This window comes from Loxodonta africana, chromosome 21 (genome assembly GCF_030014295.1).
Source record: "Loxodonta africana isolate mLoxAfr1 chromosome 21, mLoxAfr1.hap2, whole genome shotgun sequence".
Classification (NCBI taxonomy): Eukaryota; Metazoa; Chordata; class Mammalia; order Proboscidea; family Elephantidae; genus Loxodonta; species Loxodonta africana.
The window spans coordinates 18,290,076-18,314,583 of record NC_087362.1 but is presented as its reverse complement, the minus strand read 5'-3'; the positions used below and the strand labels follow the sequence as shown (position 1 = coordinate 18,314,583).

Genomic DNA, 24,508 nt, shown 5'->3' with positions numbered 1-24,508 from the left:
GGATTGGAGGAAGACTCATTAACAACCTGCGATATATAGATGACACAAGCTTGCTTGCTGAAAGGGAAGAGGACTTGAAGCACTTACTGATGACGACCAAAGGCTACAGCCTTTCATGTAGATTACATCTCAACATACAGAAAATAAAAATCCCCACAACTGGACCATTAAGCACATCATGACAAACGGAGAAAAGACTAAAGTCAGGAATTTCATTTTACTTGGATCCACAATCAGTGCCCATGGAAGCAGCAGTGAAGAAACTAAACAACATATTGCACTGGGCAAATCTGCTGCAAAAGACTTTAAAGTGTTGAAAAGCAAAGATGTCACTTTGAGGACTAAGGTGTGCCTGACCAAGCCATGGTATTTTCATTCATCTCATATACATGCAAAAGCTGCACAATGAATAAGGAAGTCTGGAGAACTGCTGTCTTTGAATAATGGTGCTGGTGAAGAATATTAAATATACCACGGACTGCCACTTCTGTCATGGAAGAAGTACAGCCAGAGTACTCCTTGGAAATAAGGACGGTGAGACTCGCCTCACATACTCCGAAACTTACTCTCGAATGTTGAGCAGTAAAGCAAAAGGAAAAATTGATGAAGTAAAAGAGCTAACTAGAAGATTTCAAAGGGCATCTCGAGGAGACAAAGTATTATAATGTCATGTGCAAAGAGCTGGAGATGGAAAACCAAAAGGAAAGAACATGCTTGGCATTTCTCAAGCCGAAAGAACTGAAGAAAAAATTCAAACCTTGAGTTGCAATAGTGAAGGATTCCATGGGGAAAATATTAAACGACGCAGGAAGCATCAAAAGAAGATGGAAGGGATACACAGAGTCATTACACCAAAAAGAATTAGTCGATGTGCAACCATTTCAAGAGGTGGCATATGATCAGGAACCGATGGCACTGAAGGAAGAAGTCCAAGCTGCTCTGAAGGCATTAGTGAAAAATAAGGCTCCAGGAATTGAAGGGATATCAATTGAGATGTTTCAGCAAACAGATGCAGCGCTGGAGGTGCTCGCTTGTCTATGCCAAGAAATATGGAAGACAGCTTCCTGGCCAACCGACTGGAAGAGATCTATATTTATGCCTATTCCCAAGAAAGGTGATCCAACCGAACGCGGAAATTATAGAACAATATCATTAATACCATGAGGAAGCAAAATTTTGCCGAAGATCATTCAAAAACAGCTGCAGTAGTGTATTGATGGGGAACTGCCAGAAATTCAGGCCGGTTTCAGAAGAGGACATGGAACCAGGGATATCATTGCTGTTGTCAGATGGATCCTGGCTGAAAGCAGAGAATACCAGAAGGATGTTTACCTGTGTTTTATTGACTATGCAAAGGCATTCGACTGTGTGGATCAGAACAAATTATGGATAACATTGCGAAGAATGGGAATTCCAGAACACTTAATTGTGCTCATGAGGAACCTTTACATAGATCAAGAGGCCGTTGTTCGGACAGAACAAGGGGACACTGATTGTCTTAAAGTCAGGGAAGGTGTGCATCAGGGTTGTATTCTTTCACCATACCTATTCAATCTGTATGCTGAACAAATAATATGAGAAGCTGGACTATATGAAGAATGGGGCATCAGGATTGGAGGAAGACTCATTAACAACCTGCGTTATGCAGGTGACACAACCTTGCTTGCTGAAAGTGAAGAGGACTTGAAGCACTTACTAATGAAGATCAAAGACCACAGCCTTCAGTATGGATTACACCTCAACATAAAGAAAACAAAAATCCTCACAACTGGACCAATCAGCAACGTCATGATAAACAGAGAAAAGATTGAAGTTGTCAAGGATTTCATTTTACTTGGTTCCACAATCAACAGCCATGGAAGCAGCAGTCAAGAAATCAAAAGACGCGTTGCATTGGGTAAATCTGCTGCAAAGGACCTCTTTAAAGTGTTGAAGAGCAAAAATGTCACCTTGAAGACTAAGGTGCACCTGACCCAAGCCATGGTATTTTCAATCGCATCATATGGATGTGAGAGCTGGACAATGAATAAGGAAGACCGAAGAAGAATTGACACCTTTGAATTGCAGTGTTGGCGAAGAATATTGAATATACCTTGGACTGCCGAAAGAATGAACAAGTCTGTCTTAGAAGAAATACAGCCAGAATGCTTCTTAGAGGCAAGGATGGCAAGACTGCATCTTACATACTTTGGACATGTTACCAGGAGGGATCAGTCCCTGGAGAAGAACATCATGCTTGGCAGAGTACAGGGTCAGCAGAAAAGAGGAAGACCCTCAACGAGGTGGATTGACACAGTGGCTGCAACAATGAGCTCAAGCATAACCAGGATTGTAAGGATGGCTCAAGACTGGGCAGTGTTTCGTTCTGTTGTGTATAGGGTCGCTATGAGTCTGAATCAACTGAACAGCACGTAACAACAACATATACTCCTAATTGCTTTCTCCCCAATGAGACAGCACATTTCTTCCCTCCACTCTTGGCCATCTTCTGATCCCGTCTACCCTCTCATCTCCCCTCCAGACTGGAGATGCTCACATAGTCTCATGTGTCTACTTGATCCAAGAAGCTCATTCTTCACCAGTATCATTTTCTATCCCATAGTCCAGTCCAATCTCTGTCTGAAGAGCTGACTTTGGGAATGGTTCCTGTCTCGGGCTAACAGAAGGGCTGGGGACCATGATCTCCGGGGTCCTTCTAGTCTCAGTCAGACCATTAAGTCTGGTCTTTTTACGAGAATTTGGGGTCTGCATCCCACTGCTCTCCTGCTCCCTCAGGGGTTCTCTGTTGTGTTCCCTGTCAGGGCAGTCATCGGTTATAGCCAGGTACCATCTAGTTCTTCTAGTCTCAGGCTGATGTAGTCTCTGGTTTATGTGGCCCTTTCTGTCTCTTGGGCTCATAAAATTACCTTGTGTCTTTGCTATTCTTCATTCTTCTTTGTTCCAGGTGTGTTGAGATCCACTGATGCTTCATAGATGGCCGCTTGCTAGCGTTTAAGACCCCAGATGCCACTCTTCAAAGTGGGATGCAGAATGTTTTCTTAATAGATTTTATTATGCCAGTCGACTTAGAAGTTCCCTGAAACCATGGTCCCCAAACCCCTGCCCCTGCTACGCTGGCGTTCGAAGCGTTCAGTTTATTCAGGAAACTTCTTTGCTTTTTGGTTTAGTCCAGTTGCGCTGACCTCTCCTGTATTGTGTTGTCTTTCCCTTCACCTAATATAGTTCTTGTCTACTATCTAATTAGTGGAAACTCCTCTCCCTCTCTCCCTTGCTCCCCCCTCTCGTAACCATCAAAGAATTTTTTTTTTCTCTGTTTAAACTACTTCTCCAGTTCTTACAATAGTGGTCTTATACAATGTTTGTCCTTTTGCAAATGACTAATTTCACTCACCTTTATGCCTTCCAGATTTCTCCATGTTATGAAATGTTTCATGGATTCATTATTGTTCTTTATCTATGCATAGTATTCCATTGTGTGAATGAATATACCATAATTTATTTATCCATTCATCCGTTGATGTGCATCTTGGTTGCTTCCATCTTTTTGCTATTGTAAACAGTGCTGCAATAAACATGGGTGTGCATATATCTGTTCGTGTAAAGCCTCTTATTTCTCTAGGATATATTCTGAGGAGTGGGATTGCTGGATCGTATGGTACTTCTATTTCTAGCTTTTCAAGGAAGTGCCAAATCAATTTCCAAAGTGGCTGTACCATTTTACATTCCCACCAGCAGTGTATTAGTGTTCCAGTCTCTCCACAATCTCTCCAACATTTATTATTTTGTGTTTTTTGGATTAATGCCAGCCTTGCTGGCGTGAGATGGAATCTCATTGTAGTTTTGTTTTGCATTTCTCTAATGGCTAATGATCCTGAGCATTTCCTCATGTATCTGTTAGCTACCTGAAAGTCTTTAGTGAAGTGCCTTGTTCATATCTTTTGCCCATTTTTTAATTGGGCTGTCTTTTTGTAGTTGAGTTTTTGCAGTATCATGTAGATTTTAGAGATCAAGCGCTGATCAGAAATGTCATAGCTAAAAACTTTTTCGCTGTCTGTAGTTAATTTTTTTTTACTCTTTTGGCAAAGTCTTTGGATGAGCATAGGTGTTTGATTTTTAGGAGCTCCCAGTTATCTGGTTACTCTTCTGCATTGTTAGTAATGTTTTGTATACTGTTTATGCCATGTATTAGGGCTCCTAGGGTTGTGAGTCGAAATTGACTCGCCGGCACCGGGCACTGGGTTTAGGGTTGTTCCTATTTTTTTCCTCCATGATCTTTATTGTTTTAGATTTCATATTTAGGTCTCTGATCCACTTTGTGTTAGTTTTTGTGCATGGTGCGGGGTATAGGTCTTGTTCCATTTTTTTACAGATGGATAACCAGTTATGCCAGCACCATTTGTTAAAAAGAGTGTCTTTTCCCCATTTAACTGTTTTGGGGCCTTTGTCAAAAATTGGCTGCTCATAGGTGGATGGATTTATGTCTGGATTCTCAATTCTGTTCCATTGGTCGCTATGTGTCTGTTGTACCAGTACCAGGCTGTATTGACTACTGTGGCCGTTATAACAGGTTCTAAAAGCAGGTAGACTGAGGCCTCCCACTTTGTTCTTCTTTTTCAGTAATACTTTACTTATCTGGGGCCTCTTTTCCTTCCACATGAAGTTGGTGATTTGTTTCTCCATCTCATTAAAAAATGTCATTGGATTTTAGGTCGGAATTGCATTGTATGTATAGATGGCTTTTGGTAGAGTAGACATTTTTACAATGGTAAATCTTCCTATCCTTGAGCAAGGTATGTTTTTCCACTCATGTAGGTCTCTTTTGGTTTCTTGCAGTAGTGTCTTGTAGTTTTCTTTGTATAGGTCTTTTACATCTCTGGTAAGATTCGTCCCTATTTCATCTTTTGGGGGGGCTACTGTAAATGGTATTGATTTGGTGATATCCTCCTCGATGTTCTTTTTGTTAGTGTAGAGGAACACAACTGATTTTTGTATGTTTATCTTGTATCGCAATACTCTGCTGAACTCTTCTATTAGTTTCAGTAGTTTTGTGGAGGATTCCTTAGGGTTTTCTGTGCATAAGACTGTGTCATCTGCAAATAGAGATACTTTGACTTCTTCCTTACCAATCTGGATGCCCTTTATTTTTTTATCTAGCCTAACTGCTGTCTAGGACCTCCAGCACTATGTTGGATAAGAGTGGTGATAAATGGCATCCTTGTCTGGTTCCAGATCTCATGGGGAATGCTTTCAGACTCTCTCCATTTAGGATGATGCTGGCTGTTGGCTTTGTATAAATGCCCTTCATTATGTCGAGGAATTTTTTTTCTATTCCTATTTTGCTGAGCGTTTTTATCATGAATGGGTGTTGAACTTTGTCGAATGCCTTTTCTGCCTGCATCAATTGATAAAATCATGTGGCTCTTGTCTTTTATTTATATGGTGGATTACATTAATTGTTTTTCTAATGTTGAACCATCCCTGCATACCTGGTATGAATCCCACTTGGTCATGGTGAATTATTTTTTTTGATATGTTGTTGAATTCTACTGGCTAGAATTTTGTTGAGGATTTTTGCATCTAAGTTCATGAGGGATATAGGTCTGTAATTTTCTTTTTTTGTGGTGTCTTTAGCTGGTTTTGGTATCAGGGATATGGTGGCTTCATAGAATGAGTTTGGGAGTATTCTGTCCTTTTCTATGCTCTGAAATAGCTTTAGTAGTAGTGGTGTTAACTCTCCTCTGAAAGTCTGGTAGAACTCTGCAGTGAAGCCATTTGGGCCAGGGCTTTTTTTTTGTTGGGAGTTTCTTGATTATCTTTTCAATCTCTTCTTTTGTTATGGGTCTATTTAATTGTTCTACCTCTCTTTGTGTTAGTTTGGGTAAGTAATGTGTTTCTAGGAGTTCATCCATTTCTTCTGGTTTTCAAATTTGTTAGAGTACAATGTGTTGTAGTAGTATGATAAGATTGTTTTAATTTCAGTGGGGCCCGTTGTAATATCAGTCATCTTATTTCTCATTCAGTTTATTTGCTTCCTCTCCTGTTTTTCTTTTGTCAGTTTGGCCAGTGGTTTAACAACTTTGTTAATTTTTTCAAAGAGCCAGCTTTTGGTCTTGTTAACTCTCAATTGTTTTTCTGTTTTCCATTTCATTTAATTCTGCTCTAACTTTACTTGCTTCTGGTGCCTCAGAGTTTCTCTTGTTGCTCTCTTTCTATTTGTTCAAGTTGTAGGGATAATGCTTTGATTTTGGCCCTTTCTTCTCTTTGGGTGTGTGCATTTATTGCTATAAATTGACCTCTGAGCACTGCTTTTGCTGTGTCCCAAAGGTTCTGATAGGAACTGTTTTCATTCTCATTGAATTCTATGAATTTCTTTATTCCATCCTTAATGTTTTCTATAACCCAGTCTTTTTTGAGCAGGGTATTGTTCAGTTCTAAGTGTTTGATTTGTTTTCCTTGCTTTTTCTGTTACTGATTTCTACCTTTATGGCCTTATGGTCAGAGAAGATGCTTTGTAATATTTTAATGTTTTGGGCTCTGCTAAGGCTTGCTTTATGACCTAATATGTGGTCTATTCTAGAGAATGTTCCATGTGCACTAGAAAAGAAAGTATACTTGGCTGCTGTTGGGTGGAGTGTTCTGTATATGTCTATGAGGTCAAGTTGGTTGACTGTGACATTTAGCTGTGTCTTTATTAAGCTTCTTTCTGGATGTCCTTCCTTCACCGAAAGTGGTGTGTTGATGTCTCCTACTATATTTGTGCAGCCGTCTATCTCACTTTTCAACGCTGTTAGAGTTTGTTTTATGGGTCTTGCAGCCCTGTTACTGGGCACATATTTGGCAAGTTTGATTATAATATGTCTTGGTGACTTTCTTTTAAAATCTACCTTATGTGGAGTTTGATGAACATCTTGGGTATATCTTCTCATCTTTCACAATAATAGGGAAGTTTTCTGCCAACAAATCTTCAGCAATTCTCTCTGTATTTTCTGTTATCCCTCCCTGTTCTAGTACTCCAATTACTCATAGGTTATTTCTCTTGATAGAGTCTCACATGATGCTTAAGGCTTCTTCATTTTTTAAAAAATTCTTTTATCTGACTTTTCTTCAAATATATCAGTGCCAAGTGCTTTATCTTCAAGTTCAGAAATTCTGCCTTCCATTGCTCAATTCTGGCCCTCTGACATTCTATTGAGTTGTTTAATTCTGTAATTTTATTGTTAATCTTCTGAATTTCTGATTGCTGTCTATGGATTCTTGCAGTTAATTAAAATTTTCACTATGTTCTTGAATAACTTGAGCTGTGAACCTTTTGGTTAGCAGCTGTAGCACTTAACCACTATGCCACCAGGGTTTCCATGTTCTTGAATATTCAATGTTCCTGAATAACCTTTTTAATTTCTTCAACTGCCTTATCTGTTTCCTGGCTTGTTCTGCATATTGTCTGATCTCCTTCCTGATGTCTTGAAGAGTTCTGTATATTAACCTTTTATATTCTGCATCTGGTAATTCCAGAAAGGCACCTTCATCCAGAGGATCTCTGGATTCTTTGTTTTGAGAGCTTGTTGAGGTGATCATTGTCTGCTTCTTTACGTGGTTTGATATTGACTGTTGACTCCATGCCATCTATAAGTTATTGTATTAGTTTATGTTTGCTTACTATATCCTAGCTTCTTCTTTTGTGTTGTTTTGATATGTCCAAATAAGTTGCTTGAATGAGCTAGCTTATTTTTGCCTTTGAAGCTCTAACACCTTGTCACCAGATGGCTAGAGCTGTTACCAGGTATATGAGCCTAGGAGTTTATTTACTTGTCTTGTATGGCTTTAGCACAGGTGTCCAGGTAGTTAGTCATCAAGTGTGTCATACAGGCTCTGTCCTACAGTCTTAGAGGGGCAACGGTGATTGCTGTAGGCACAGGTATCTGGCTGCAGCAGAGGCCACTCTCTGAAGAAGGCAGGGGGCTGACAACCATCCCGAGTGCCTGTGAGGAAAGCGTGTCCCTGTTCCCTAGAGCACACAGGTGGGTGAGTTCTTCAGATGGACCTTGGGCCCCCAATGCTTTTGCTTGTAAGGACTGGGAGTTACCAGTTATCCTTGTACCCCTATTACGGGTGGGTGGGTGACCTGAGTGGAGCCACCCGTTCTTAGGCCCCTGATGTGGGAAGGTGAGGACCTTGTTTAATAGGCAAAGGAGCGTCAAACATCAAACACCCACCTCTCCAACACACAACTGAAATAGTTACAGTCTGCCAACAAGGGCCCATTCTCCTGATAATAGGCCCATACAGGTCCATGCAGAGGGGAAAGGTATTCAAAGTCCGTGGACCATTTATGCCGAGACAGGAGCCTCTTCTGTTCTGAGCTCCCCAGGTTAGTGGAGCTGGCAGATTATCTTTTCCCCAGTTGTGAATGTATTCCTTTTCCAAGGCCAGGACAATGGCTCAGGGCATGCAACCAGGCCTATCTCAGGCCCAGAGAAATCGACAGCCGCTGAAGCCGGCTTTGGGGCTGAGGGGATGGTAAAACACACGCAAGTACTTAGCTTTTGGTGAGAGCGCTGTTCTTCTCCAGTTCTGGATGTGTGAGTAGGCTGTGCAGTGGGCTGTTTCTCCCCGAGGAAACTGCAGCCGAACGCTATTACCAGCCTACCACCCCCGCTCCCGGTAATAGTGCCTGAGAGATCCTGGCGATTCAGGTCCGCTAACTCCTCTCTGCTTCTGAAGAGTCTCTCCCTCCCCCTGCTGCTCAGTCTGTTTTCTAACTTTGCCTTTGATGTTCAAGGCTTCTGGCTTGTCATAAATCTAATTGTTTCCACTTGTTTTTTCGGGTCTGTGTTGTAAGGGGGTTCGCTGGAAGCGTCTGAGTACTCTGCCATCTTGACACCACCTTCTTAACTTCTTTTATGTTTCAAAAGGGACTGACTTGAGATACACCCTAAACCAATACTGTCTCATTAACATAAGAAAACCCACTCCCAAATGGGATTATAACCACAGGTACAGAGGTTAGGATTTACAACAAATTTTGGGGGAGGGACATGACAATCTGTAACAAAACTGTAGGTGTATTTATTCCTTTTGTTGCATTACTACAATGGCTAGGACCTCCAGTTCAAAGTAACACAAGCAGTGAGAGCAGAAATCTTTGTTTCCCAATTTTAAGGTGAAGACTTTGTTTTCATCATTATGTTAGATATAGGTTTTTCCTAAATGACTTTTATCACATTGATGCAATCCCTTCTATTTCTAGTTTGCTAAATGTTTTTTCCTTGGAAAAAATTTTTCTGCATTGAGATGATTATATAGTTTCTATTTGAATAAAAAAATTAAAAAAAATTTTTTTTTTTTTTTTTTTATTGTTCAGACTGCTAATGTGGTGAATTAGGGAGCCTTGGTAGCGCAATGCTTAAGCACTCGGCCGTTAACTGAAAAGTCGGCAGTTCAAACTCATCAGCTGCTCTGTGGGAGAAAGATGTGGCAGTCTGCTTCTGTAACAGTTAAAACCTTGGGAACCCTACGGGGCAGTTCTGCCCTGTCTTATAAGGTTGCTATAAAGCAGAATCATTTCAATGATGACAGGTTTCAGGTTTTAATGTGGTGAATTAAATTTTCAAATGTTAAGACAATCTTGCATTCACGGCATATACTCTACTTTGTTAATGTTACCCTTTTTCATATTGTTGGGTTTGAATGGCTAAAATTTGTTAAGAATTTTTAATTAATATTCATAAGGTACATGAGTCTGTAGTTCACTTTCCTTAAAACCCTGTTCTTGGTTTGGGGAACAATAGTACTGTACTTACAGAATAAGTTGGAAAATGCCCCCTCCACTGTCTATTTTGGAACAGCCTGTGTAGAATTGCTATTATTTCTCCCAGAAATGTTTGGTAGAATTCATCATTAAAGCCATCTCGGCCCAAAAGTTTGTCTATGAATGGTTTTTAACTATAAGTTCAATTTCTAGACTATATATAGAGCTATTCAGATTTTTCTTTCTTCTTGAGTGAGCTTTGGTAGTTTTTGTCTCACAAGAAATTTGTCCAATTTTCCTAAGTTGTCAAATATATTGACATATTTGCTCATAATATTCCTTATTATTCATCTAATGTGCCCTAATTCATGATATTTCTAACTTATGCCTTCCCTATTTTTCAGTCTAAGGAATTCAGAGTTTTCTTGAACTTCTCAAAAAAACAGGTTTTGATTTTGGTTTTTTTTTTACTGTTTTATTGATATCTGTGCCTATTTTATCATTTCCTCTTTTCTTACTCTGGGCTTAATTTCCTCATCTTTTTTCCAGGTATTTGTAAGGCAGATGTTTAAATCATTGGATTGCTTCCTTTATAGGACTTTAATGGTATAAATTTCATTCTAAGCTCTAAGCCACATCCCACAATGTAGATATATCGTTTTCATTTTCATTCGGTTCAAAATATTTTCTAATTTTGGCTGTGATTTGTTCTTTGATCCATAAGTTATTCTGTGTCGAAGTTTCCAAATATTTGTGGATAGTCTAGAATTCCTTTTTTAAAAAAATTTTGATTTCTTATTTAACTCCATTGTGGTCAGAAAACACACTCCATATGATTTGAATCCTTTAACATTTGATATATTCCTATCATTCAAAATATGGCCTATCCTGGTAAATGAAGCATTTGTGCACCTGAAAACAATGTATTCTGTTGTTTTCACTGGGGTGTTTTATAAATGTCAACCGGCTCTCATTCACTACTGTTTTCTTCTGTGTAGCTAATCCACTGTTACAGATGTAGTTTTTCATCCTTAGAATTTCTATTATCTCTATCTATCTGGAGTCCCTGGGTAGTGCAAGCAGTTAAGTGCTCAACTACTAGCTGAAAGATTGGCAGTTTGAACCCATTCAGAGGTGCCTTGGAAGACAGTCCTGGTGATTTGCTTTGGAAAAGTCACAGCCATGAAAACCCTATGGAACAGTTCTACTCTGCACACAAGGGGTTGCCGTAAGTCACGATTGATTGGACAGCAACGTCTGCGTGTGTGTGTATAAAACTGCCATGCCTCTTCTCTTCTTCATACTCACACTTTCTTCTTCCTTTTTAAATGTATGAAGTATATTTATAATAGCTGTTTTGATATCCTTGACTACTAATTACATTATTTCTATAATTTCTGCATTGTTAATAGATTTCCTGTCAAATATAAATCACATTTCCCTGCTTCTCTGAATGCCTAGTCTTTTTGACTGGGTGCCAGGTATTGTGAATTTTACTTGGTTGAGTGCTGACATTTTGGGAATTTCTTTAAGTATTTTTGAGCTTTGTTAAGTTCTTAGAAAAGACAGTGATCCTTTCAAGGCTTGTTTTTAAGCTTTGTTAAGCAGGGTCACAATAACCTTTATCTACGGATAATTTGGCTCCACTACTTAGGCAAAGCCTTTATGTACTCTATGCCCTAGATGCTAGATCTTTCCACTCAGGCTGGTGAAAATACAAGCTATTCCTGGCCATGTGCTATATTCAGGGATTATTGCACCTGCTCTTTTCTAGTTGTTCTTTCCCCAATGCTTGGGTAGTTTTCTCACATGATGCACTGCCCATTATTTGGCTGAAGAAGACACGAGAGATCTACAGATCTCTGAAGCTGTCTTGTACAGATCTCTCCTTTCTGGTACTCTGCTCTGTGAATTCTAGCTGCTTTCACCTCCTTGTGCTATTTCTGTGCAGTAAGTTTGGACAGTTGAAACACATTTTTGGTAGGCATATAACCCTGGGATGATAGTTATTTTCTTTCTGCCCATTGAGGCTATGATTACAATGGCTTCTGGCTTCCATTACCACTGCTAAAAGCCAGCTGTTAGTCCTTCTCACATCCCCTTTGAAGATAACATGCCTTTTTATCTTTGACTCTTTTAAGATTTTTTTTTTTTTGTCTTTGATTGCCCACAGTTACACTTTGAAGAAAGTAGGTGTGCATTTCTTTTATTTTTCTTGAGGTTCATTAGGCTTCTTCAATCTTGTGTTTTCTAAAAGTTTTGAAAAATTCTCATCCTTTATCCCCTCAAGTGACTTTACCCCATTCTTTCTTTTCCTTCTGGAACTCCAATGAAACACACGTTAGACCTTCTAACTGATTCTATGCCTCTTACCTTCTCTTCAGTATTTCCCGTCTATTTCTCTCTCTGTGCTACATTATGGACGATTTCTTCAGTTCTTTAATTCTCTCTTTTACTGCATGCGATTTGCTGCCAAGCATGTCCACTGAGTTTAAAAAATTGAGTTATTGTGTTTTTCATGTATATGGATGCTACTGGTTCTTCTTCATATCTACCATATCACTTTTCAGATTTTTTCTCTCTACAAATATTTCCAAGTTTGCTGATCATTTTTTAACACAGTAAACATAATTGTTTTCTCTCTCTGAGAATTCCAGTATCTAAAGCCTGTGTGGGTCCTGTCACTGCTATCTTCTAATCATATTGTCTTGATTTCTTGTGTACTATTTATCTTTGACTCCATGTCCAGCATTTCTCTTGAAAATTTATGTATGGGTGATTTTCAAGACACAGAATAAATGTGCCCTCCTTTAGCAAGGCAGTGACATGGCTTCTGCTAAGTTCATGGAGCACTACCAGTTGAAGTTCACCTCAAATTATGTTCAGTCCTAAAGTTCCCTGGCCCACGGCGGTTACGGGTGCTCAAGGTACAAAACCACTTGAGGGTTTGTCTGTGGCCACAACTTCTCAGGGATTTGTTTTACCCTTCTTTTCAACAGTTTGAGTTGGAGCTCAGTTTTAGTTCTGGTTCTCCTTTATTGTGAGGATGTAACCTTTTGAGTTCTCACCTTAATATAGGTTTTCCTCAACTTCAATAGGCCCTTGGCCTGCACTCTAACTCCATTTGTCCTATGAGCACAAATGTGAGGTATTGGAAATGCTCTCAGGTCAAAAGTGGCTTTCTTCCTCTTCAATATTCCACTTATCTCTCTAGGCTGAGGCCTTCTCCACAGTTTTGGCATTGTAGTTAATGATCTTTTTACCTCTTCAGTGTTTTTAACATTTATGTATATATAAGTATATATATAAAACACACAGTCTTGAAAGATCCCTCATCAATGTGATAAAGGGTAGAGTATGTGTTAATTTATGAGGGGAAAATAACTTTATGCAGCATTTTTAGATTATTTTCAACTGGGAGTCTAATTAGACTAATTAGAGTTAAGCAGAATAGTCCCAGAAATAGAAAACAGGTAATTAAAATAGTCCCAGAAATAGAAAAATCTCTCTAGAATTCTTAATGCATGAATGCAAAATGTACTTTTTCCTGCTGAATCTACTCTTTCACTCTCTAGAAGAGAAAAATTCTAAAAAGTATATGTAACTAATAGCACTGTATAAATACCTGGAAACTGGTCTAACCCTGGCCCTTTACACAAGTGACTTAGTTCATGTTACAACTCACTGTTCTTGTCTGTTAAATGGGGGATAAGACTACATTATTCCGATAGCTCTTTCTAGCTCTAACTTTCTATGACTCTATAGTTGTTTCCATACTTCATCTCCAACATTTATAACAGACCTTGTTGAATGATAATAGCCCTTTCCCTCACTGGCATAGACAACTTTTCTATAACGACACTCCAGAACCACTCACTACAAATTGACTGGAAATGGCACAAATCCTATTTGTCATCCCTATTACAGTATATATGACATTTTTGGAAATACGGCTAAAATATTCTTCTACTGTGTTATACCTTTATCTGCTTTTCTAATGGCTGTAATTTTTAAAATGGAAATTAGGACTCCATTTTAATTTATAAATTAACATAAAAAAAGATCATTCCCAGCATTCAGGATTGTAGAGAGCTAAAGTGCAGAATTCAAATATTTTTCCATTAGGAAAAAAACACTAAAATAATCAGCTATAGAACAACATTGTATTAGGAGGACAGAAAGAGGGTCTTAATCAATATACTACAGAATAGGCAAAAAAAGATTTCCAGCTCTGTAAAAGCACTGAGGCAAGCATCTACTGAGAATAGTGCCAATAAATAAAAGACAATCAATAGTTATACTTCAGATAGATAATAAAAATTTTAATAGTAATATCATAAAATAAACAAATATATAAAAATCAAGTATTTAGTTTTGGTTGTTAGAAATAATATATGTAACCACTTCAACATAGTACTGATAATGCTGCAAGGTATGATTTTATTTTTTCAAATTCGAGATTGTGCCAACCTGGCTGCTTGGTGCTTGGAGGTTCAGAAATTCAGCTCTCATCACTAAAATCATCTGGACTTGAGACGTGTCTAATGAAACCACGTACTACTTGGACTACTGCGACGGAAGCTGCGTGGCCATCATCTTCACGACCTAGCTCCTCTCACCATACGTAAACGAGGCAAACATTCTCCCTTTTGGGATACTACTTACTAAAACTGTCACCGTTGTCAAAATAAAAATGATTTCTTTCTCCTTTTTAACTTCATAGTGTCCTTGAAGCACATGCATGAAATGAAGTTAAAAACCAAAGGGGCAACTTTATGCCACATGCTTGGTCAATGTTAAAATTAAAGGACTAATTTTTGGATATAATATTCCTGGTTCTGGTCCTTAAAGAGAAAGAGAAGTAATTTACCAACTTTTTAAATATCAGGATATATAGTTTTATGATTCTTTCATAAACAAATCTTTCAATGATTTCTAAGGCTGTTTCCATAGCCTGTTTGCACTGAGCTAGTTTAGGAGATACGCTGGTTTAAAAAGGACTGACTGTATAAATTTTAAGACTTAAAATTCCATCCTCAAAATTGTAAAGATTTAAATAGAGCCCTTGACAAGGTTATTTAATGCAGACTTGCTGGCCAGGATGAAAACACGGACTAGACGGAAAAAAGGTCATGGTTAAATCCTTAAATGAAAATCATTGAGGCAGGTCTTTTATGACACAGGCAACTCTTTCAACTTAAAGACATTTGCTGAAAGTCAAGATGACCTTACAGCATGATAAATCTTCTTTAAAATCATTAAGTCCATTTCTGGGTCAGCGTTTCTTAAGCTTTGGTTGGATGATTTAACAAAGCGCATATTCTATAGGAGGTAACTATAGAGCTCACTGAACAAAATAAAACATAAAATACTACATTCTTAATTGAAAAAGGCATGTTTCTCCATCTTTTTCATGCAAACAGCATGCCTGTGTTAAATCTGAATATACCTTAGATATAAATAATTGCTACATTTCCCAGTGAAGCTTGTTATTGTGGTAAGTTGAATTCGAATGCTTTCATACAGGTGAGGCTTAAGGAGTATTTTCTGAGAGAGCATTATTCATCATTATCTGCAGAAAAAAAAGGAAAAAAGTTAAATCGTTTCATTTCAAATCAAATTGTATTTTTTCATTCTTTTTCACACTAAAGGAAAAGAGTTTTAATGTAGTTGTTTTATAGTTTATTGTTGCCATTATGAATATACATAGCAAAACACACGCCAATTCAACAGTTTCTACATGTACAATTCAGTGACACTGATTACGTTCTTTGAGTTGTGTAACCATTCTCTCCCTCCTTTTCCGAGTTTGTCCTCCCCATTAACATAAAATCACTGCTTCCTAAGGTTCATGTTTAATCTGTCAAGTTGCTTTTGTCAATTTGATCCCACATAGTTCTTAAAAGAGCATAATGCTCTAGGCAGACATTCTTTAAGTTAAACTATTGTTTGGTTTTAAGAAGACTTCAGGAGATTTTTTTGGTTTCAGTTTAATGTAGTTTTAAATGTAGATTATACAACAATAATACATGATCATTGTAAAAGATTTAGACAATACAAAAATGTATAAAGAAAAATAAAAACCACCCATAAGCTAAACGCCAGTACCCAGTTGCTGTTGAGTTGAATCTGACTCATGGTGACCCGAAGTGTGTCAGAACAGAACCGTGTTCCAAAGGGTTTTCAGTGGCTGAATTTTTTGAAGTAGACTGCCAGGACTTTCTTCCGAGGCACCTCTGGGTAGACTTGAAACTCCAGCTGTAGCAGCCAAGCATATTAACCATTTGCACCACCCAGGCACTCTAAACCAAGTATAACCAATGTTGATTTTATATAAATCTTCTCAGATGGCTTTTCCATGTATACACAAATACACACATAGTCTTAAAAATCAAACCAAAATGCTGCTTTGAGACATGGGTAATTTCCCTTTAAAAAACATAATGGAAAAATGGATAGATAAGTGATAAAGCAAGATTATAAAATGTAAATGGCAGAATCCCAGTTGTGGGTATATGGGTAACTGTAAGAATTCTTTAGAATTTTATATATGATAAAAATTTTAAAACAAGTTGAAAAAAATAGATCATGGATATATTCCATGCCAGAGCTCTGGTGATGTAGCGGTTAAGAGCTCGGCTGCTAACCAAAAGGCTGGCAGTCCACATCCATCAGCTGCTCTACAGGAAACTCTATGGGGCAGTTCTACTCTGTACTATAAGGTTGCTATGAGTCGAAATCAACTTGATGACAATGGATTTGGTTTTTTGTTTTATATTCCATGCCAATTTCAATGGGTGCATAGTATTCTATTATATGGTATGGCATAATTAAATTAAATTTACCATTCTCCTGTTCATAGGCAATTTGATTATTTCTAATTTTTTTTACTCTAGAAAACACTGAATGAATTAAATAGCCTGCTTAATTTCATCTTATATAACAAGCCCTCTCTTCCATACTCTAGCAAAAGTGATCTTTCATTAAAATTCAAGTGTCACCTCAAATCACTGTACTGCTTCAACTCCTTCACTAGCTCTCCAAACGCAGGATAGAGCCCGTGCTCCTTAATATGAACTGCAGAGCCCTTTATCATCTGCCTTTAAATATTTCAGCATTATGTACTTTCATTCCCTGTCTTCCCCAACTGCCCCCATCATTTATGCTTTAGGAACACCAAACTGCTTATAGTTCCCCTACGGCAACATTTTGCTTCCCTCTATGTTTAAGTAGGGGCCCTGGTGGCGCAGTGGTTAAGAGGTTGGCTGCTAACCAAAAGGTCGGCAGTTCAAATCCACCAGCTGCTCCTTGGAAACCCTATGGGGTAGTTCTACTCTGTCCTGTAGGGTCACTATGAGTTGGAATCGACTCGACAGTGAGGTTTTTTTTTTTTTTTTTTTTTATGTGTAAGTAGATACATTGAGTTTGGGCAAATTTCCATTCATCTTTCAAAATTCAGCTCAGGTGTCCTCTCCCCTAGGAAGACTTTCACGCCCAGCTTTCCTTTTCCAATATAGCGGGATCATTACTTTATGTGATTTACATATATTTTATTGCTTCCACTGCTACACTTACCAGATTGTGCTATAATTTACCGATTTTTTACAATTACAAAATGTTTCAAATATTCAGGAAAATACAGAGAATAATATAATAAACATATATATACCTAATACCTAGAATTAATAAAAATAAAATTTTACTATATTGTTTTAAAACTACAGCTAGAAATAACTCTTCACAACCTTATTGTGCTTTCTTCATCCCTGGGGGCACTTTCAGTATCTTGAAATTGATGTGTATCCTACCCTCCCATGACTTTTTACTTTTACTATCTATATACATATATAAACAAACCTTTTGTTTTAGACATTATACAAATGGTATCACATAATACTTATTCAACTCATCATATTTGTGGGGCTGACCCATATTGAAAGTAGGAAATTTAGTTCATTCATTTGAACTGCCATACAAAGTGTATCTACATAAACACAGCACAATATTCTATCTCAGATGAATGTGGAGGGAAAAGCATGTCTTTCCTTCTAAAGACTGCAATCTTGGGCTGGCAAGGTCAGGTTCTCCATGAGGACCTGCTGGTCTCTGCCATTTGACCACTGACCACTGTTACACCCACAGCCTCCTGGTGGAGGAATCTGTTCTAAACAATATGAAAGAGGTTATAGACTTTACAGGCCCCACTTGACTTCTGACTCTGCGTAGCGCCTAGCCACGGAGTAAGCTGCATTAACTTCACCAGCAGCGGCACTTACTGATGCTTCTACCCAGCATGCACTGTAGCAGTATCAGGAGGGGGAGCAGCTGAGACAGTCTTTTGAGAACTCAAAGAGTTCGAATGAAGTAAACCAGAAATGAGTTTTAGATAACCTTCTTTTTAACTTGTACCTTACTGACTTGATACCTCTTCTAGGTGAATCAGATAGAATTGTACCCACCTTCTCCCTTTATTACACCCCGCATCCTGCCAACATGGAGAATAAAAGGATGTAACCATCATATGCAGATGACACGGTTTTATTACTACCTCCTAGATGTGAACTTAGCTCTGGGGTCTAATTACTTCCGACAAGGACTTCAAAACAGTTATTCTAAATTTAGTCATTGTCCAGCATTTAACTGTCTTATGATTAACAACTGCAAGAAAGTAAGCTAACTTATTCAGATAAGCCAATACACATTTTAAAACCAGTTTACTTAGTGGGTGTAATATTAAGTTATAAAGTTTTAGAGGCTTTACAAAAAATTTTTTTTAAAAAGGTTGCCAGGGTGGAAATTTTTTACTTGCTTTTTTTTTTTTTTACATTATTTCTAAGTTACAGGAATTAGTGCCAGGCTCTATGATACAGAACTTTGTGGCCCTCATCTCCTTTTCATTTGCATGCCAGAGAAAATTTGATATTGCTTCTTGAGGGGTATATTAGCCTAGCCTGATCCCTGGCCCTGTGGAGGGGGAATGCTTTCTATGCAGGCATGCGTCTTTTTGAAGCCACTCAGCTGTCAAAAGAGGGTATCAACTCTACCTTGTGGCTCAGCTGATTGTTATAGTTTTCCATTTAGGGGTGATACATTATAAAAGCTCTCCAGATACTTGTCAAGCAAAACTGGACCTCAAACACAGTGTTGCTTAATACTTATGAAAAGCTCAACTGAAACAATCCTAATGGAGAACTGCCTGAAGGATTAACGGTCGAACAGAATTGGTTTGATACTCTCCACAGATTTACTTCAATGCAGCCATTCTCTGGCCCCGTGCCAACAGCTTACACTGTGCTATATTATGAGAAACAGCTCCATGGAACCCAAATACTACAAAAATTACTGGGGATATTTTTCATTCCATTACATACTGCTTTGTAAAACAGTCCAAAATCTCACTGAAATCAGGAATCCATAAATTCTAGATAATGTTTAACTTTTATATTTTCATTTTGATAATAATTTAATCTTTTAATATTTATAAAAATAAAACATGGTTTACAGTAATAATTCACAACCAAGGCTTTAGTTTCTCAGTGGAGTCTATGGGCACCTGGATTGTTAGGGTCTGAAAAAAACCTCCCCCTTAAAAGGATCCATATGTTATTCAAGTGTAAGGTATATTTTATTATAGCGCCTTCTTTGTAAGGATCATGAGAAATTCTGCCCTTTGATTTCAATATCAAAATAGTTATCCTTCTGAACAACTAATATGTTTCATCTCGTGAACAGTATGATTCATGTAATTAATTAGGTTTCCTGCTTTGCTAGAAGGACCAGTGCCAAATCTGTGACCTACTTTGCGCAGTTGTAGAAACCCTTTGAACAAGAACTTTGTATTCTTACTCCATTCCTGGCTTCGTATTACGTTGCTTGTTCACATTTGCCCAATATATTGACTTCTCCCAAACACATGCTTTTAACTTACAAGGTAGAATGTAAATAAATCTCGAGAAAATTTATATTGCTAAAATTAAGCACCAGCATATTTTATAGTCTATGAATCCTACCTCTAAAGTAACAGGATTATTTGACAAATGTTCCAGAAATAAATTCTTGTTCAATATATTCAGTAGCAGTTTATAAATTCATTTAAAAAATTAGGCTTATTACTTCACTGTGAGATACTTTAAAACAAAAAGACCACATATGATTTATCCTGATTATCTGTTAAACTTGGTTTCAAGTAACTTTAAGCTATAGAAAGAAATATTACACCCCCCTAAAATTAAATGCTTTCAGAGCAAAGACCTGTATCAAAAAGGGCAAACAAAAGAGCATGTGAGGACAACTCCAAAAGAGAAGCTTCCAAATATTTTGTTTAATGGATCATTTTCATTACATTAAACCTATAGCTCTACTTTGAAGACGCTAATACCTATTTGGATATATAAGTCCTGACATTTTTTTCCCCCAATGTGGGGGTATTTTATACTCCTTAACACTTTTTCTACAGAAAAGAGTGACCTTAAGTTTCTATTAACAGTAACCACCATACGGATGAAATACTATTCTGTTTTCACCTGTTTATTTGTGATAACCTTAAGTACTAACGGGGATAAAGAAAACCACAAAGAAGAACGCAGAACTAATTAATATGAAGGAGGACTGGCTTATCATCAATCAAATCTTTACTAATGACTAACTCTTTCTTGATAGTTAGTGCTCTGCTAAGGTAAGAATAGTGATAAAAGTGCAGTGGTGTTTGAATCTATGAGACAAAAATACTTTCTATTCCTGAAGATTTATTTTTGATTTAACAATAACTATTAGATTTTTTAAACAAGACTTTTACTGTCATTAAAGCAATTCACGAAATTTTTTTTGCTGAGCTTTATGACCAATGTAATTAAGTCTATATAACGATGAAGTTACTCCCAAAACAAAAAATTTAAATGTGATTTTAGCACACTTACTTTTTCATGAGTCAAAATTATCAGACATTTTTGTAAAAAGCCTGGCTCTGAAATAGCGGCACTAAATAACAACTTTCTATTCCCGTGGACGCTAAACCCCGGTACTTGTCGTTTCGTGCCTACACGCATCTATAGTTTCACAACCAATCTTCTTATTTCCAGTCTCTCTACTCTCCGAACCCGAAAATTGCTGCCAGATTCAACTTGATAAAGCACCTCTTTCACCACATCAGTTTTTTCAGTTCAATAAAACTCTTACTGATTTTCTCTCTGCACTTCCAGCACTTTGCAGTGCCTAATCCCACAAACGAACTCACAACAAGAAGCTTCGATGTGGTCAATTTAATCCTCCTAATACACACTGGAGGAGCCCTGGTGGCGCAGTGGTTAAAGAGCTTGGCTGCTAACTGAAAGGTCAGCGGTTCGAACTCGCCAGCCAGTATGAACCCACCAGCCACCCTGTGGGAGAAAGATGTGGCCGTCTGCTTCCTAAATATTACAGCTTGGAAACCCTGGGGGGCGATTCTACTCTGTCCTCTGAGGTCACTATGAGTCAGAATCGACTCGACGGCAACAGGTTTGGTTTCCTTTTTTTTAAATACACATTGGTTACCGGTTCATTCTGTTTTTCCCATACAGTTATGCCCCCTACATTTCTTTCTATTTTTTCATGGGTCAACATCCCCTTCTCTAGTTCCTACCATATTTAAACTATTTTAGGATGAGCACTTTTATATAGTTTTACCCTTTAATTGTTTCATATATTTATGTCTCATTTCCCCAAGGAAACTGTCAACAACATGTAAGCTAAGACTGTCTTTTAATGCCCATAGTAATGAAGTGCTAGGCGCCCAAGAGGTTCTGAATAAATACTTTAAGGAACAATCACAGTACATGACATGGGGGATCAGTACTTTATTTTGTAGCAAAGGAAACTGAAACTTAAAGAGAAAACAAGTCACTAATGTCACGTAACTAGTTTGTTGCAGAGTCAGGGCTGTAACTGGCCTCTTGATTCTGTGTTTAGTGCTCCTGACTAAATTTAAGAAGAAAAACAATTTTTAATTTCAGTAACTTAATAAAACCCAAACATATTTTGGGTGATTCTATAGGTAAATATTTTCCCAATATAAAAAAAAGTTCACATTCAAACTCACTATAGATGAATCCCACTCACCCTGAATGGAAGAGACACACATTTAGGAGAGGTTTTACACATTGCTGCAGGGTACGTGTCTAAAAAGTATAATGCTGCATCCTTGGTAAGAATTATTCAAATTTCTAAAATTGTTCTAATTTCTGTCCAATAAGGATTCTTTAAAAAAAAAATCTTATTTGTTATTTATAAATTAAATAAAAAACGTTGACTTAAAGGATTTAAGCAATGCTAGTAAAAATGTATGACAGAGTTAATGTTATATCCCTTCGAAGTGCTAGATACGGTTCCAATACAGGTTTTACCACAATTCACGTTTTGTCACCTTGCTTTTCTCACATTTATTTAAAATATAAAGGTATCTGAGGAATTCCTACCTTCCTGATAGGCTCCATCTGCCATGACTAAATGAAGAATCTTGGCATAGAGATGCTGATGTTCATTTCCCAGAAGGTTTTGTACTATTGTTGAACAAATTTCAATGTTTTCATCTTCGTCTTCATGAATAGCCTATACCAAATTTCCAAATACAAATATTTGAATTTTAACTTTTCTAATTGGCAACTTGACTTATTATTTATATATAAGTTTACTGACCAGTAAAGATCAACATCTCACTAGACCTCAAGGAGAGTGCATTTTAAAAGTAAATGTTTTAACTGACATTTACTTACCTTTACTTTCTCATAAACCTCAAAGAACTTTTCAAAGCCTATTTCCTGCTCCAGGTGAAGTCTCAGCTCCTCCAAATGATTAAAGACACTATCATATTCACATTCACTAGTAATCTCACCATCGCTGTTATCTAAAAACATAAAAATAAATGAAACGGAGATATTTTACGATTAAAAAATAAGACTGGCTAAAATAATTTTACCCGAATAGGTTAAAATTCTCTGGTAAATGAATAAATGCCAATAAAGGAGACTACTTTCAATATAAACAGTTTTTTGTTTCTATAAATATTTCATTTATTTCAAAGTATATATAAATCTGTCTTAAGGAGAATGTTACTTTGGAAGTCTTATAGACAGAAACAGTAAATCAAGTTAGAATAGAAAACATTCCTGGCTATGTCGTCTAATTTAATAAAAACATGGATCTATGTTTGGCTCTGAAGCAATCCATCCTAAGTACTATTTTTAAAAGTTGATATTGCACATGGGCCATAACCTAAAAAGCATGCAGAAGGCCGACCACCTAGGATATATATCATAAAATTTTAGGGAAGTACCTATAAAGGTATCATCAATGCCAAATATGTCTTATGTCATGCACACACCCAAGATACTTTGAAAAACTCTAGTCAAAGACAAAACTACTGAGGAATTTTTTTCTTTTCACATTAGCCTTTCTTTCCAAATAAAACTAATACTGTTATTGAAATATTAAAAATTTCTATGCATCTTAGGAGTAATGTTATGAAGAAAAAATTACTTCTAAACCAAGAAAAAATGTCAAGGTGCTGAAAACTACTTTCACTATTAATCTTGCTGATTAACCATGGCATGTGGAAGCTCTTTGTCAAAGAGAGAGTGCTAAGAAAACTAAGTTATAGTATTCCCTACTGGAAAACAAAGACAAGAACGGAAGACAGCTAACAACATAAAAACAATCCAAAAAATAATTTAATGGGAAAGGAATGGAAAAACTGTGTTTACACATTTGTATAAAAAGTATCTCTGAATAAAAGGCAGAGACACAGAAGTGTGCCTTGGTTTTTATTAAAAGCTGGAAATGGTTCAGGTTAGATGTCAGAAGAATATACTCTACTTAAAAAATTTGTACAGACTGAAAAGTAAAAAGGTCCACAACTCTAATCACGCACCCGAGTGCCACTCTTCATTCAGGGCACTTTCACTGCTGGGATTGTCATCCTCGTCTGCCAGGTCTGTCCCGTTCGCGGTCTGCTCTACATCACTGGTCTTTAAGACCGACTCTTCCTCCTCACTGTACTCTTCACCAGGCTGTTCCCTAAGTAACTGTTCCATCGAGGCCTGAAGCTCTTGTAAGTCTGTGTCCGTTTCTTCAAACACTCTGGAATTTTAAAAAGTAAACGTCAAGTAAAGTTTTACCTTGATTCTAAAATTTTATTTCAATTCAATATGCATATGTACTCCCTGCTACTGAAAAAAATACTAATAGTTGATAAAAAGAAATCTGAAACAAAACAAAACAAAACAAAAAACCCGTACATAGCTGTAAACGAAGGAAATGAGGATGAATACAATCAATAAACACAGTCTATGGTACACATTCTGGAACACATAAACCAGAAGATGACTTGCTTAAAATGATCCTGATCTACCAAAGAGAACCACATTATTACTTAATGCTTAAATTTTAAAATGATGGGTCAATATTCTAAGAAGCCAGGCTTAAGAAGTTTTTTCATTTGCTTTCTAAAAACAAATACTCAAAAATTTTTCTCTTACGTAATTTTGAAAGTTCAGCAAAACACTGGTATGGATGTATAATAGTTGTACACTATACAAAGGATTTTCTCTACCTTTCTGAGAAATGAAAATACACAGGGAATTACATGCTCAGGTTAATGGGAAGATGTAATGAATAAAATGGTCACCAGAAACTTCATTAGCTGCTTATTCCTGAAAATGTCTCTAAAATAGAAAATAAGTAGAATTGCCTGTATAAGCAGAGTATTCTGACCATAATAATCTTAATTGA

The 24,508-nt window shown here is 37.3% G+C and overlaps 1 protein-coding gene across 1 annotated transcript in view; it reads right to left on the bottom strand.

Moving 5' to 3' along the window:
• Nucleotides 1-9,380: 9,380 nt before the first annotated feature.
• NEK1 (NIMA related kinase 1) overlaps nt 9,381-24,508 on the bottom strand; it is a 200,528-nt gene continuing 185,400 nt past the window's right edge. The window contains exons 33-36 of the mRNA XM_064273582.1: nt 23,649-23,857; nt 22,495-22,625; nt 22,198-22,330; nt 9,381-15,320 (exon numbers count right to left, since the gene is read on the bottom strand). Of these exons, the coding sequence (XP_064129652.1) occupies nt 15,307-15,320; nt 22,198-22,330; nt 22,495-22,625; nt 23,649-23,857 (487 nt within the window). The 3' untranslated portion in view covers nt 9,381-15,306. The remainder of the gene's footprint in view (nt 15,321-22,197; nt 22,331-22,494; nt 22,626-23,648; nt 23,858-24,508) is intronic.